Raw genomic sequence first — 15,222 nt, 5'->3', positions numbered from 1 at the left:
AGTGTCACAGCAACAGCCCTTGTGTCACGGTACCTCGTCTCCGTCTCCATCGCCGTCTCAATGCATGGCACTGGCACAAGAAACGCCACTAGACTAGACACATCATGCTCAAACGTCAGTAGGGGGCACGTCGTGTTTATCCACTGGCTTCTCCACCCGGCGGGAATATCACCACTGTTTGAAACACACGAATCGAGTAGAGATACCGATACGAGTGCTCTATCTGACACACAGTTCACAAATGGACAGCACTGCTAACTGAAACTTCTTCTCAACCAATCTACTACTGATGCTGTGAACACTAACATGTCTAAGGATTGTACCTCAACATCAACTGAACTGAAGTGATGGTAGATGGATGGATGGATCAGGTACTGGCGGTGGTTCCGTCATCGTAGACGGCGACGGTGCAGTCGTCAGTGGTTATGCGAGCAGAAGTGCTCGAGGGGCGGAGAACGTGAAGACGGTGGATGGTGGTTAACTGATGATGCCATTGCCATGTCAACGGCCTACGAAGAGTTTTCATCAATTACTAATCGAGCGTCTTCATCCAGTCATCCTCCGGAGCTTACGGAGAGGCCGTGGTTGGCTGTTTGTCTTGCCCTTGCCAAGTCTAAGAGTTCTCCACGCAACTCTTTCTTTCATGAGAGAGATCAAAAAATAATACCATTCGTCCAGCGACTCTGCCAGGGGACAGATAGAACTTGGAAACAGATCAGACATAAAACAAGAATCATACAGTATTTCCTAGGTGTGCTGAATACAGATGCGCCATTCCATCAGAAACCAACAATGCTTGCGGCTCCAGCCGCAGCCTGCAGCTGTGCCAGGGCCAGGACTTTGCCTCTAGATACCCTGCACGCATACATGTCTATCTTTGGCTGCTGGGCCTAGTTGTACTAATTCAGCGACAAGTAATATGGATCAGATCGGAGGGAGTAGCATAATCCTCTCGAGGAAACAAGATGCTCAGCAGGTTTGGTGTCCAAGTGCAGAACCCATCCTCAGAAAATAACAAGATAATATGCTAACCGACAAATTGAGAGATGAAGGTCCTCTGAACTGCCATGTTGGTTGTCTGCACTCAATATTTCCAGGAATTACTAGATGACAGATGTTTTTCCCATGGTCATGTGAATACATGTCAGGCTAAAAACCAACCAACCCACTGATAATCTTGGCGGACGTGACAAAATATTAGTTACGAAGTCTGCAATGTTAGTACCAATCAAAAGAACTACTCGTTACCACTTCTCCGGTTCGCGGTGACAATTCGCATGCTAAGTACAATTACAATACAGGTTGTGATCAACTGCTCGACGTGCCAGTGTCCATGGCACCTAGATTTAACTCTTCATCAGAATCAATTACGTCTTCGAAATCATAGTAGGGATGCGCCTGCACGCAGAAAAACAGTTTAGTCCGTTTATTTCCCATACCCCTAAGGGTACCATACTAAAATGTGTGTAACATTTTTCTATGAAGAATGATTCATCTTACATAAAAATAATAGAATCAAAATATTATTCAACACATAAACTTTTTAAGGATTAGGAACGAACATATATATCACATACCTTAGGCCGAGGCTTTACAGCTTGAAAAGTATGGAAATCAGGGGTAGCAAAATCAGGGGGGCTGAGGACAATATATGCTCCAGAATTGTTGTAACGGTCCACTGAAGCCTGTACCGGAATCAGATACCGACTGTTATTAATGGTACACAATCTTTTCCATGAATAACGAGTCACACACAATACGAAGTACTCCCTCCGTTCCAAATTACTCGTCCCAGAAATGGATGTATCTAAAACTAAATACATCTAGATACATCCATTTCTGCGACGAGTAATTCGGAATGGAGGGAGTACAATTTTACATTAGTTGTAAAGTCAATCATTTAGCAAGGATCCACTAATGAAACTTTGTATCAAAGAACAAAAGTGAAGCAATACTGTCAGGCTGAACAATAAATCATATCACAAAGTATAACCTGAAATTGTGGATAGTCTGGGGCACTGAAGAGAGTTATTAACTTTCCGCATGCGACGTGATGGTCGATTGTATATCCACTGTCCATTGCTAATAGATCATGCCGCTTATCTCTTGCATCTGGGCCTTCATGTGATCTGATGATTAACTTCGTTCAACAAAAAGTGAAAGTAAGTACTAATAAAAAACTTCTGTAGTTTTGTGATAACACCCAGTTTCTAATGCCACGAAGGAAAATGTATGTGCTACAGCATATCAAATTCCATAAAATGCACACTGACGAGACTTTAAAGTGTAACCGATATTTATAGATATGCAGCCATCAATGTTGAACATAAACAATAAACTAACTAGAACCATGAAGTATACAATTAAAGTTCACCAATGAGCATTCGCGGTTTTGCATTCAGAAGGCTTAAAATATACTGCCTCTGTCCATTAATATAAGACCATTTTTAGACTGACCATAAGTCTAAAAAATGTCTTATATTAATGAACAGAGGGAATATATACTTTAGTACAAGAAGAAAACTGTTGAATACTTAAATGCATGCTAACTTTAGTAGTCTAGTTACAGAATTACAAGTTCTATCATATACAACTAATCAACCATTGTAGTTAAACATCCAAATGTAAGCAAGAAATTTGAGACAATGCGATATTAGAAGGAACTAACTTGGCAGTGTGTTATGCATGATAAACAATAGTAGAAAAAGGGAAGCTTCATGATAATAGGTACTTGAGACAGATATGACAACATAAATCTAGCATTTTAATTTCCAAAAATGCATGTGACACTATTACTGCATATGGGATGACATCAATCAGGAATCCAGAACAGGCAAAAATTTCATGTTTGATGTACCAGTCGCACCTACACTGAAATAGCAAGTGTCTATAACGTTGAAGAACGAAATTTGAAAAGGAAGAAGTACAAAAATAAAATGAAAAGGTAAATATTGATAAAGCAAAAACAGGTAGAGGGCTTAAAAGGATAGTCACATGCTAGAAATTATAATTCCCTAAGCTACATTCTTTAGATATATATTCGAGAATTTTATATTGCGATGTGAGGCAAACTTCAGCTATCGAGCATAAGACTATCTAAATAACTTAATAAGAAATAAATCAGTTCATCAAATAATTTAAATCAAGCATGCTACAACAGTAGTAAATGAAAGAAAGCAAACCTTCAGATTATTTGTATATAGAAACTGTTGAGTGATATCTGGACCCCAAAGCAAACCAATGCCCCTTTCATTATTCAGGGAAAGACCCTTATCTAAGGAAGGATCAGACCAAAGCACATCTCCAGGAATCAAGTTTGAACCCTCATACGGGGTGTCAAGAACAGTTCTCCTCGCTTTTAACAATTCGTCCAGGGATCCAAGCTTCAAAGTAGTAGAGTCATCAGTAGGACCCGCCTTATATTTGTGACCTTTCTTTGCCCTTTTCGACCTTTTCGACGGTAGTACAACCGCCCCACGAAAAATCCCTCCATGAGCAGTATACACACATCCTGCTATTATTGATGCTAGAGGAAGATCTTCAAAACATCTTAAAAACTTCCGATAAACTTGAGCGCCTTGACCTTTATATTTAACCATTACCTCCTGTTCGAAACCATATACTGACGTGCAGTACTTGGATTCATGATTTCCTCGGAGAAGAAACACACAATTTGGAAGGAATACCTGCAAGTAATGAAATAAGTTGATGACCATTAGCTGGTACTTTAAATTGCTTGAAACCTTAAGGGAACCTATCATTTACCACTTTCTTTTACAATGTGAAAAGGATAGTTAGATATTTATGCCAAATCTTTGATATCTCCTCAGTTATCATGACTTCGTGTAAAGAGTGTTAGACTTTGTGGAAACACTGGCAACCTACAATGACAAAGTCCTTGATAGGCAATGGTGGATATTCTAATCTAGGGACTGAGTCACAGAATTCTGTGCTAATTTCAATATGAATGTACAGATCCATCACAGTGCCCAAACACACACTTCCCAAGTTCAACCCAAACACATTTCTATGAAGCTACTTTCTCCTCCCACAAAAATAGGCCCCTAAGTTTTGTCTTAAGTCAAAACTTTTTTTCTATAAAGTTTTTGTCTTAAGTCAAACATGTGAACACACTTCCCGATAGCTATTTCATGATGAATCTATTGATACTGATTTGGTATTAAAATGTTGACTTTTCTTTTTCTATAAACTAGGTCAAACTTAAAAGTTTATGTTGAACAAAACTTAGGGGATCTATTTTTTGAGAAGGAGGGAGTACAATTTTTATGCTGATATTCATTATGAAGCATCAATTAAAGCGAAGAAACAAATGAACTAATACTCATAGAAATAAAAATGTGCTGAGTATTGGTGATATAACAAGCTTAAACCAGTAGGAATGTTGGGGGAAATTCACCTTCCAAGCCAGGAGGAGGAGCAAGGTCTCGAGGCCCCAAGCGCCGCGATCCACGTAATCCCCGTTAAAGACAAAGATTCGCTCCTCCGAGGGGAACCCGGCGTCCCGGAGCAGGAACATGACGTCGTGGAGCTGGCCGTGGACGTCCCCCACGACGACGACGGACTGGTCGGGCCGCGGGTCGACGCGGACGATGTTGGGCTCGCGGTGGAGGATGACGGCGGCGGCGACGACGAGCCGCCGGACGAAATCCGCGGAGAGCACCGAGGGGAGCTGGTCCGGCGGGATGCTCCGCGAGCACCAGTCGAGCGCCGCGGTGAAGCTGGCCACCCAGTCCCGCGTCAGCACGCCGTCCTCGGGCCACTCGACCGGCGGGGGCTGCGCGACCGGAGAGGGGGAAGGAGGGGGGTCGAGCGCGCCGTCCTTGGGCCACTGGGCCGGCGGGGTCGGCGCGGCCGGAGAGGGGGGAGGAGGGGGGTCGAGCGCGCCGTCCTTGGGCCACTGGGCCGGCGGGGTCGGCGCGGCCGGAGAGGGGGGAGGAGGGGGGTCGAGCGCGCCGCCGGGCTCCGCCATGGCATGCATCGGATCCGTCGCGGCGAGCTCGATGATTTTCCGTTCTTCCTTTGCTGCGGTTTTTGGGGGCACGGGACGGGGAGGGGCTCGTTCCAGTTGGCGGCCGCTTTTTAGTTTCTCTTCTTTTTCCCCGTGCCGCCTGTTCGCTTTCTTTGACTGACGCGTTTGGCCAAGATGTTGCAGGCTTTGCGGTGGGGGTTTGGATTTCTTCCGCTTGTTTTCTCTGCTGGTCAGATTTGAAAAGCAGTGGTCTTGCTTTTGAAATCGACGATGGATGTTTCAAATTTACTAACTCATCTGTGTGCACGATATATCAGCTATGAAACCATGATTCTCGAACGGGCACACTCAAACCTCCCGCATCCGTCTCGAGCAAACGGTTCGAACGCCACAGGCCATCCAATGATGTCCCTTATTTATCAGCAAACTATAGTTCAAGTTTCTGTTTTTCTGCAAATCGAAAGCAAATCAGGAGGTTTTACGATAGTCCATACACCCGCTACATAGGACTCAGACATCTCTGGGCCACTAAAAACTGAGGCGGAGCCCGCGTATTTGGAGCTAGCACCACTGTTCCCGCGACAAAACCACTCTTCTCAACACTCTCTATAATCATCCCGCCGCTCACCACCCTAATTCCCGCCCTTTTCTGCCGCCGTCGCATGGACTCGCACGAAAAGCTGCCGGAGACAGCGGAGGTGGAGGATCCGATGACGGCAGCCGCCAGAGATTGCTGGAATTTAGTCTACTTTGGGCCAGCCCAATTTCAATTTCGGAAATTCCTAATAAATCCTAGAGGCTCACTCAGCCCATTCGTGCAAAGGCGAGAGGTGGAACCAAAGTTTAGTCCCACGTCGCTAGTTTGCTGGGAGTTGGACCTCCTTATAAGGGGGGGTGTTTCCCCACATGTATGAGCATGAGAACAAGAGAGACATTCACGCGCGCTCCTCCTTTGCCGCCCGCCTTGCCATGACGCTTCGCGAGTTGCGGGAATGAGCCGATGTCTAAATTTTGCCACGCACGATTGGTATACGAAAGGTTACTCGGAAGCTAAAAGTTTTTGTTGTAGTGGATATTGAATACGAACGCTGCACCCTTCGGCTGCTGCTTGTTCGTTTCGTCTCCCTCTTTCCCTTCAGCTCCCGGCGCAACCCATTCGCCTCGTTCTCCTGTGCCTATAAAAGAGAGGTCGCTCCTCTCGAGAGATACACATCAGAAACAACATCTTCCTCTCGCCACCGTTCCTGAGCACTGAGCTACTGCTATGGTCTTTCCCATCCCGGTGTGCGGCGTGCACCGCAAGTTGGGACAGTAGGCCTCTAAAACCCCATCGCTTTGAGTCCTATACGGGAGAAGGGTGATAAGGTTTTTAAGGAACGCTCCGCCCGGCTACTGACTTCTTCATCACGGACGCCCCGGACTCCGACAACTACTTCCCCAACGACAACTTCTTCCCCGACGTCAACAACCTCTTCACGACATGCATGGCGAGAACACCGACCCCAAGACCAGTGCTTTTGTCGTTGTTCCGTATGTCTTCGTGTTCTCTCCGTTTAAAATCTTGCCTCGGATTCTTGCTCTAGTTTTTCTAGTTATAGCCTCTGTTCTACATATGTTCTCTGGTAGTTCATATATGCACATGCCATTTGCTTTCTCACCTTTAGATTACATGACTTGTTTCATCTCTACTATGATAGTCATGTTTTATCTACTATTTATGTTAATAAAATTATATGGTAAATTGCTCATGTTTCCAACAATCCAAAAACCGCAATTTATCCCGAGTGGTTTTGCTGCTTCCATGAGACCTCCTATGTTTGAGGGTATCCACTATAAGAGGTGGCGCATGAGAGCAGTCTTATGGTTTCAAACATGACTCGCTATGACGCCACTCTTGGCAAACATGAAGGAGATTATGATGCTCAACAGGAACAAGCTTTTCATAAAATGGATACCCTGTTTAAGGCTGCTCTCTTGAGTGTTATTGGTGAGAACATAGTTGATGTTTATGCGTCAATTGACGATGAAAAAGATATATGAGACACACTTGAGGCCAAGTTTGGGGTCTCGGATGCCAACACTGAGCTGTATATCATGGAACAATTCTATGATTACAGGATGAATGAAGAGCGTTTCGTGGTTGAGCAAGCTCACGAGATACAGTCATTTTCTAGAGAACTTGAGCACTTTAATTGTATGCTACCGGACAAGTTTGTTGCCGGAGGCATCATCACTAAGCTTCCTCCTTCGTGGAGGAACTTTGCTACCTTACTAAAGCGTAAGAGGCGGGAGTTTTCCATTCCGGATCTCATTGGTACTCTTGATGTGGAAGAAAACGTGAGAGCAAAAGACACTCGTGCTCGAGGTATTGGGGGAAGATCTAGTGCCAATCTGGTACAGAAGAAAAACTTTCAGCCCCACAAGTTCAAGAACAAGGGCAAGTTTGATGGTAAAGCAAAGTTTGATGGGAAGAACAAGGTTGTACATCACACCAAATTCAAGAAGAAGAATGACAAGAAGAAAGGTGTTTGTCATGTGTGTGGAGATCCTGACCATTGGGCTCCTAGTTGTCCTAATCGTTATGACAAGCCTCATCTTGGGAAAGGCGGCAAGACCGCTAATGTTGTCATTGGTGACATTGACATGAAGGATGCTCGGTATGGTATATTTTCCACCATTCTTTCAGTATGGCATTCCCCTGATTGGTTGATTGACACGGGTGCTAATGTGCATGTATGCGGTGATATTTCCATGTTTTCGTCTTATCAGACTGCGGGGACTTCAACCGTGTTGATGGGCAATGGTTCAAGTACTTCTGTTCGTGGTGTTGGCATGGTCGATCTGAAGTTTACTTTGGGGAAGATCGTGCGGCTGAAGAACGTGCATTATGTCCCCTCCGTCAATAAAAATCTTGTTAGAGGGTCTCTTCTGTGTAGAGATGGCTACAAGCTTGTCTTTGAGTCGAATAAATTTGTAATATCCAAGTATGGAACCTTTGTTGGTAAAAGCTATGAGTTAGGATGCCTGTTTCGTTTATCCTTGTCAGATGTTTGCAATAAAGTTGTTAATCATGTTTGCAACAATAGTGAATCAAATGTATGACATTCACGTCTTTGTCATCTTAACTTTGGTTGCATGTCGCGACTAGCCAAGTTGAACTTAATCCCTAGTTTCACCACTGTCAAGGGATCTAACTGTCAAGTTTGTGTGCAAGCTAAGCAACCTCGTAAGTCTCACACGACTGTGGAAACGAGAAATCTTGCACCACTAGAGCTCATACACTCAGATCTATGTAAAATGAATGGTGTTTTGACAAAAAACGAAAAAATATTTCATGGCGTTAATTGATGACTCCACTAGATACTGCCATGTGTATCTTCTAAAATCTAAGGACGAAGTTTGAACTTTTTCAAGATCTATAAAGCTGAAGTGGAAAACCAACTTGATCGTAAAATCAAGAGGCTTAGGTCCGATCGTGATGGAGAGTATTTTTCCAATGAATTTGATTCTTTTTGTGCGGAACATGGTATAATCCATGAGAGGACGCCTCCCTATTCACCTCAGTCAAATGGAGTAGCCGAAAGAAAGAATTGTACTCTAACTAATTTGGTTAACGCCATGTTAGACACATCGGGTCTCTCCAAGGCATGGTGGGGGTGTGATATTGACTGTGTGTCATGTCCTAAACCGAGTTCCCACAAAGAACAAAGAAATAACTCCAGTCGAGGAATGGGAGAAGAAAAGGTTAAAACTCTCTTATCTATGAACCTGGGGTTGTTTGGCAAAATTCAATGTGCCAATTCCAAAGAAGCGCAAGCTTGGACCAAAAACTGCGGATTGTGTTTTCCTGGGATATGCTTTCCATATCATTGGCTATAGATTCTTGATTGTAAAACCTGAGGTATCTGACATGCATGTCAGTACAATCATGGGGTCGAATGATGCGACTTTCTTTGAAGATATCTTTCCCATGAAGGATATGGCTAGCTCATGAAATCAGGAGATTCCTAGTTCATCGAATCAGGAATTAGTTCCAATTACTGAACCTACCATTTCGATGGAACACTTTGAAAATCATGTGGAGGAGAACAATGAAGTTCCTACTAGGAGCAAGAGACAGAGGACTGCGAAGTTCTTTGGTGATGATTTTCTTGTGTATCTCATAGATGACACTCTCAGTTCTATTTCAGAGGCCTATGCATATGAAGATGCTGACTACTGGAAGGAAGCGGTCTGTACTGAGATGGATTCCATCTTGGCAAATGAAACTTGGGAGATAACTGATCGTCCTTATGGGTGCAAACCTATAGGGTGCAAATGGTTATTCAAGAAGAAGCTTAGGCCTGATGGTACTATCGAGAAGTACAAGGCACGGCTCATGGCTAAGGGTTATACCCAAAAGGAGGGAGAAGACTTATTTGATACTTACTCACCTGTGACTTGACTGACCACCATCCGAGTACTACTTTCACTAGCTGCCTCACATGGTCTTTTCGTTCATGAAATGGATGTTAAGACTACTTTCCTAAATGGAGAGTTGGACGAGGAAATTTATATGGAACAACCAGGTGGGTTTGTAGTAGATGGTCAAGAAGGAAAAGTGTGCAAGTTGCTGAAGTCTTTGTATGGACTTAAGCAAGCACCCAAGCAGTGGCATGAGAAATTTGAAAGAACTTTAACAGTTGCATGCTTTGTTGTAAACAAAGCTAATAAATGTGTGTACTATCACCGTGGTGGGGGTGAGGGAGTTATCCTTTGCTTGTATGTTGATGACATACTGATTTTCAGAACAAATCTGAATGTTATTAAGGAGGTCAAGGATTTCCTATCTCGTTGTTTTGAGATGAAGGATTTAGGACTGGCTGATGTCATTCCGAACATCAAGTGGTTGAGAGACGATGATGGTGGGATTACATTGCTTCAATCTCACTATGTGGAAAAGATCTTGAGCCGCTTTGGCTACAGTGAATGCAAGCCCTTTCCAACACCATATGATGCTAGCGTGTTTCTTCGAAAGAATCAAAGAATTGCTAGAGATCAATTGAAATATTCTCAAATTATTGGCTCGCCTATGTACTTAGCTAGTGCTACAAGACCTGACATCTCTTTTGCTGTTAGCAAACTGAGATGGTTTGTCTCAAAACCAGGAGATGTGCATTGGAAAGCTCTAGAGAGAGTTATGCGTTACTTGAAAGGCACTGCAAGTTATGGAATTCACTACACTGGGTACCCAAAGGTACTGGAAGAGTATAGTGACTCAAACTGGATCTCTGATGTTGATGAGATAAAAGCCACGAGTGGATATGTATTCACTCATGGAGGTGGTGTTGTTTCTTGGAAGTCTTGCAAGCAGACCAGCTTAACGAGGTCAACAAGGGAAGTACAGCTCACAACACTAGATACAGCTACTGTCGAAGCAGATTGGCTTCGCCGGCTCTTGAATGACTTGCCGGTTGTTGAGAAACCTGTACCGGGTATCCTTATGAACTACAACAATCAGACTGTGATCACGAAAGTGAGAAGCTCAAAGGATAACATGAAGTCATCAAGACACATCCAGAGAAGGTTAAAGTCTGTCAGAAAAATGAAAATCTCTGGCACTATTGCATTGGATTATATCCAAACGTCTAAAAATCTGGCAGATCCTTTTACTAATGGTCTATCACGTAATGTGATAGATAATGCATCGAAGGAGATGGGTATGAGACCCACAATATGAGTTCTTCACGGTGGTAACCTAGACTATGTGATCGGAGATCCCGTGAATTAGATGTGGAAGACAATCTGTTGATCAACTGAGAGGAGAGTATCCTTACTATTAACAATACCACTCCATGAAGATGCAATACTCTCCTAATCTGCATGGCAGGTTGATGTATATCTTAATGTGTTCTAAGTGGCTCATTTAAGCAGAGATGTTTTCGTACAGAACATCTCTTGAAGAACACACCTATATGAGTCTGGTTGTTAAACGTCGCAATCTATGAGAGTAGGGTGCTCTCTAGTAAACTCATGGAAGCAGGTCTCGTAGTATGACACACAAGCTCCACTGATGTCTACTACACAACCTTCTTCTTGTAGACGTTGTTGGGCCTCCAAGTGCAGAGGTTTGTAGGATAGTAGCAAATTTCCCTCAAGTGGATGACCTAAGGTTTATCAATCCGTGGGAGGCGTAGGATGAAGATGGTCTCTCTCAAACAACCCTGCAACCAAATAACAAAGAGTCTCTTGTGTCCCTAACACACCCAATACAATGGTAAGTTGTATAGGTGCACTAGGTCGACGAAGAGATGGTGATACAAGTGCAATATGGATGGTAGATATAGGTTTTTGTAATCTGAAAATATAAAAACAGCAAGATAACTAATGATAAAAGTGAGCGAAAACGGTATTGCAATGCTAGGAAACAAGGCCTAGGGTCCATACTTCACTAGTGCAAGTTCTCTCAACAATAATAACATAATTGGATCATATAACAATCCCTCAACATGCAACAAAGAGTCACTCCAAAGTCACTAATAGCGGAGAACAAACAAAGAGATTATGGTAGGGTACGAAACCACCTCAAAGTATCCTTTCTGATCGATCTATTCAAGAGTCCGTAGTAAAATAAACACGAAGCTATTATTTCCGTTCAATCTATCCTAGAGTTCGTACTAGAATAACACCTTAAGACACAAATCAACCAAAACCCTAATGTCACCTAGATACTCCAATGTTACCTCAAGTATCCGTGGGTATGATTATATGATATGCATCACACACTCTCAATTTCATCTATTCAACCAACACTCAAAGAGTGACCCAAAGTTTCTACCGAAGAGTCAAGACGAAAATGTGTGCCAACCCCTATGCATAAGTTCACGAGGTCACGAAACTCGCAAGTTGATCACCAAAACATACATCAAGTGGATCACGTAAATATCCCATTGTCACCACAAATAAGCACATGCAAGACATACATTAAGTGTTGTCAAATCCTTAAAGACTAAATCTGATAAGATAACTTCAAAGGGAAAACTCAATCCATTACAAGAGAGTAGAGGGGGAGAAACATCATAAGATCCAACTATAATAGCAAAGCTCGCGATACATCAAGATCATGCCAAATCAAGAACACGAGAGAGAGAGAGAGAGAGATCAAACACATAGCTACTGGTACATACCCTCAGCCCCGAGGGTGAACTACTCCCTCCTCATCATGGAGAGCGTCGGGATGATGAATATGGCCATCGAAGAGGGACCCCCCTCCGCTGGGTGCCAGAACGGGTCTAGATTGGTTTTCGGTGGCTACAGAGGCTTGCGGCGGCGGAACTCCCGATCTAGGTTTCTTTCTGGAGGTTTCTGTATTTATAGGAATTTTTGGCATCGGGAACAAGTCAGGGGGTCCCCGAGTCGTCCACGAGATACGGCGGCGCGCCCAGGGGGGTAGGGCGCGCCCCCACCCTCGTGGACAGCCCGGGACTCTTCTGGCCCAACTCTTTTACTCCGGGGGCTTCTTTTGGTCCATAAAAAATCATCAAAAATTGGCACGTCAATTGGACTCCGTTTGGTATTCCTTTTGTGTAAAACTCAAAAGCAAGGAAAAAACAGAAACTGGCACTAGGCTCTAGGTTAATAGGTTAGTCCAAAAAATCATATAAAATAGCATATAAATGCATATAAAACATCCTAGATGGATAATATAATAGCATGGAACAATAAAAAATTATAGATACATTGGAGACGTATCAAGCATCCCCAAGCTTAATTCCTGCTCGTCCTCGAGTAGGTAAATGATAAAAACAGAAATTTTGATGTGGAATTCTACCTAACATATTCATCAATGTAATCTTCTCTATTGTGGCAAGAATATTCAGATCCATAAGATTCAAGACAAAAGTTTAATATTGACATAAAAACAATAATACTTCAAGCATGCTAACCAAGCAATTATGTCTTATCAAAATAACACAGCCAAAGAAAGCTTATCCCTACAAAATCATATAGTTTGACCATGCTTCATTTTCGTCACACAAAATGCTCCCATCATGCACAACCCCGATGACAAGCCAAGCAATTGTTTCATACTTAGCCTTTTCAAACTCTTTCAACTTTCACGCAATATATGAGCGCGAGCCATGGACATAACACTATGGGTGGAATAGAATATGATGATGGAGCTTGTGTGAGAAGGCAAAAAGGGAGAAAGTCTCACATTGACGTGGCTAAGCAACGGGCTATGGAGATGCCCATCAATTAATGTCAATGCAAGGAGTAGGGATTGCCATGCAACAGACGCACTAGAGCTATAAATATATGAAAGCTCAACAAAAGAAACTAAGTGGGTGTGCATCCAACTTGCTTGCTCACGAAGACCTAGGGCATTTTGAGGAAGCCCATCATTGGAATATACAAGCCAAGTTCTATAATGAAAAATTCCCACTAGCATATGAAAGTGACAAAATAAGAGACTCTCTATCATGAAGATCATGGTGCTACTTTGAAGCACAAGTGTGGAAAAGGGATAGTAACATTGCCCCTTCTATCTTTTTCTCTAATTTTTTATTTGGGCCTTTTTTCTCTTTTTTTATGGTCTCTTTTTTTATTTGGGCTTCTTTGGCCTCTTTTATTTATTTTTTTGTCCGGAATCTCATCCCGGCTTGTGGGGGAATCATAGTCTTCATCATCCTTTCCTCACATGGGACAATGCTCTAATAATGAAAATCATCACACTTTTATTTACTTACAACTCAAGAATTACAACTCGATACTTAGAACAAAAGATGACTCTATGTGAATGCCTCCGGCGGTGTACCGAGATGTGCAATGAATCAAGAGTGACATGTATGAAAGAATTATGAAGGTGGCGTTGCCACAAATACGATGTCAACTTCATGATCATGCAAAGCAATATGACAATGATGGAGCGTGTCATAATAAACGGAATGGTGGAAAGTTGCATGGCAATATATCTCGAAATGGCTATGGAAATGCCATAATAGATAGGTATGGTGGCTGTTTTGAGGAAGATATAAGGAGGCTTATGTGTGATAAAGCGTATCATATCATGGGGTTTGGATGCACCGGCGAAGTTTGCACCAACTCTCGAGGTGAGAAAGGGCATTGCGCGGTACCTAAGAGGCTAGCAATGATGGAAGGGTGAGAGTGCGTATAATCCATGGACTCAACATTAGTCATAAAGAACTCACATACTTATTGCAAAAATCTACAAGTCATCAAAACCAAGCACTACGCACATGCTCCTAGGGGGATAGATTGGTAGGAAAAGACCATCGCTCGTCCCCGATCGCCACTCATAAGGAAGGCACTCAAAGAACACCTCATGCTTCAAATTTGTCACCCAACGGTTACCATACGTGCATGCTACGGGACTTGCAAACCTCAACACAAGTATTTCTAAATTTCACAATTACTCAACTAGCACAACTCTAATATTACCATCTTTATATCTCAAAACAATTATCAAGTATCAAACTATTCAATGCACTCTATATGAAAGTTTTTAATATACCCATTTTGAATGCCGATCATATTAGGACTAATTTCATAACCAAAGCAAATTACCATGCTGTTCTAAAAGACTCTCAAAATAATATAAGTGAAGCATGAGAGTTCATTAATTTCTTCAAAATAAAACCACGGTCGTTCTCTAAAAGATATAAGTGAACCACTAGAGCAAACGACAAACTACTCCAAAAGGTGTAAGCGAAGCACAATGAGTAGTTGAATAATTATGTAACTATGTGAAGACTCTCTAACATTTAAGAATTTCAGATCTTGGTATTTTATTCAAACAGCAAGCAAAATAAAAGAAAATAAAATGACGCTCCAAGCAAAACACATATCATGTGGTGAATAAAAATATAGCCTCAAGTAAAGTTACCGACAGACGAAGACGAAAGAGGGGATGCCATCCGGGGCATCCCCAAACTTAGGATCTTGGTTGTCCTTGAATATTACCTTGGGGTGCCTTGGAAATCCCCAAGCTTAGTCTCTTGCCACTCCTTATTCCATAGTCCATGAATCTTTGCCCAAAACTTGAAAACTTCACAACACAAAACTTAACAGAAAACTCGTAAGCTCCGTTAGTATAAGAAAATAAATCACCACTTAGGTACTGTTGTGAACTCATTCTAAATTCATATTGGTGTAATATATACTGTATTCCAACTTCTCTATGGTTCATTCCTCCGATACTACTCATAGATTCATCAAAATAAGCAAACAAC

General features: G+C 42.5%; 1 protein-coding gene across 1 annotated transcript; it reads right to left on the bottom strand.

Moving 5' to 3' along the window:
• Positions 1–1,047: 1,047 nt before the first annotated feature.
• On the bottom strand, positions 1,048–5,117 carry LOC125520397 (serine/threonine-protein phosphatase 7). Its single transcript, XM_048685318.1, has 5 exons — positions 4,418–5,117; positions 3,183–3,686; positions 1,994–2,140; positions 1,578–1,685; positions 1,048–1,398 (listed from the first exon to the last, which is right to left on the bottom strand). Exons 1-5 carry the CDS (start codon positions 4,997–4,999, stop codon positions 1,309–1,311), a joined length of 1,431 nt encoding a protein of 476 aa, XP_048541275.1. The 5' UTR covers positions 5,000–5,117; the 3' UTR covers positions 1,048–1,308.
• Positions 5,118–15,222: the final 10,105 nt, after the last annotated feature.

This window comes from Triticum urartu, chromosome 7, assembly GCF_003073215.2.
Source record: "Triticum urartu cultivar G1812 chromosome 7, Tu2.1, whole genome shotgun sequence".
NCBI lineage: Eukaryota > Viridiplantae > Streptophyta > Magnoliopsida > Poales > Poaceae > Triticum > Triticum urartu.
This window is presented reverse-complemented; position numbering and strand designations above follow the sequence as displayed.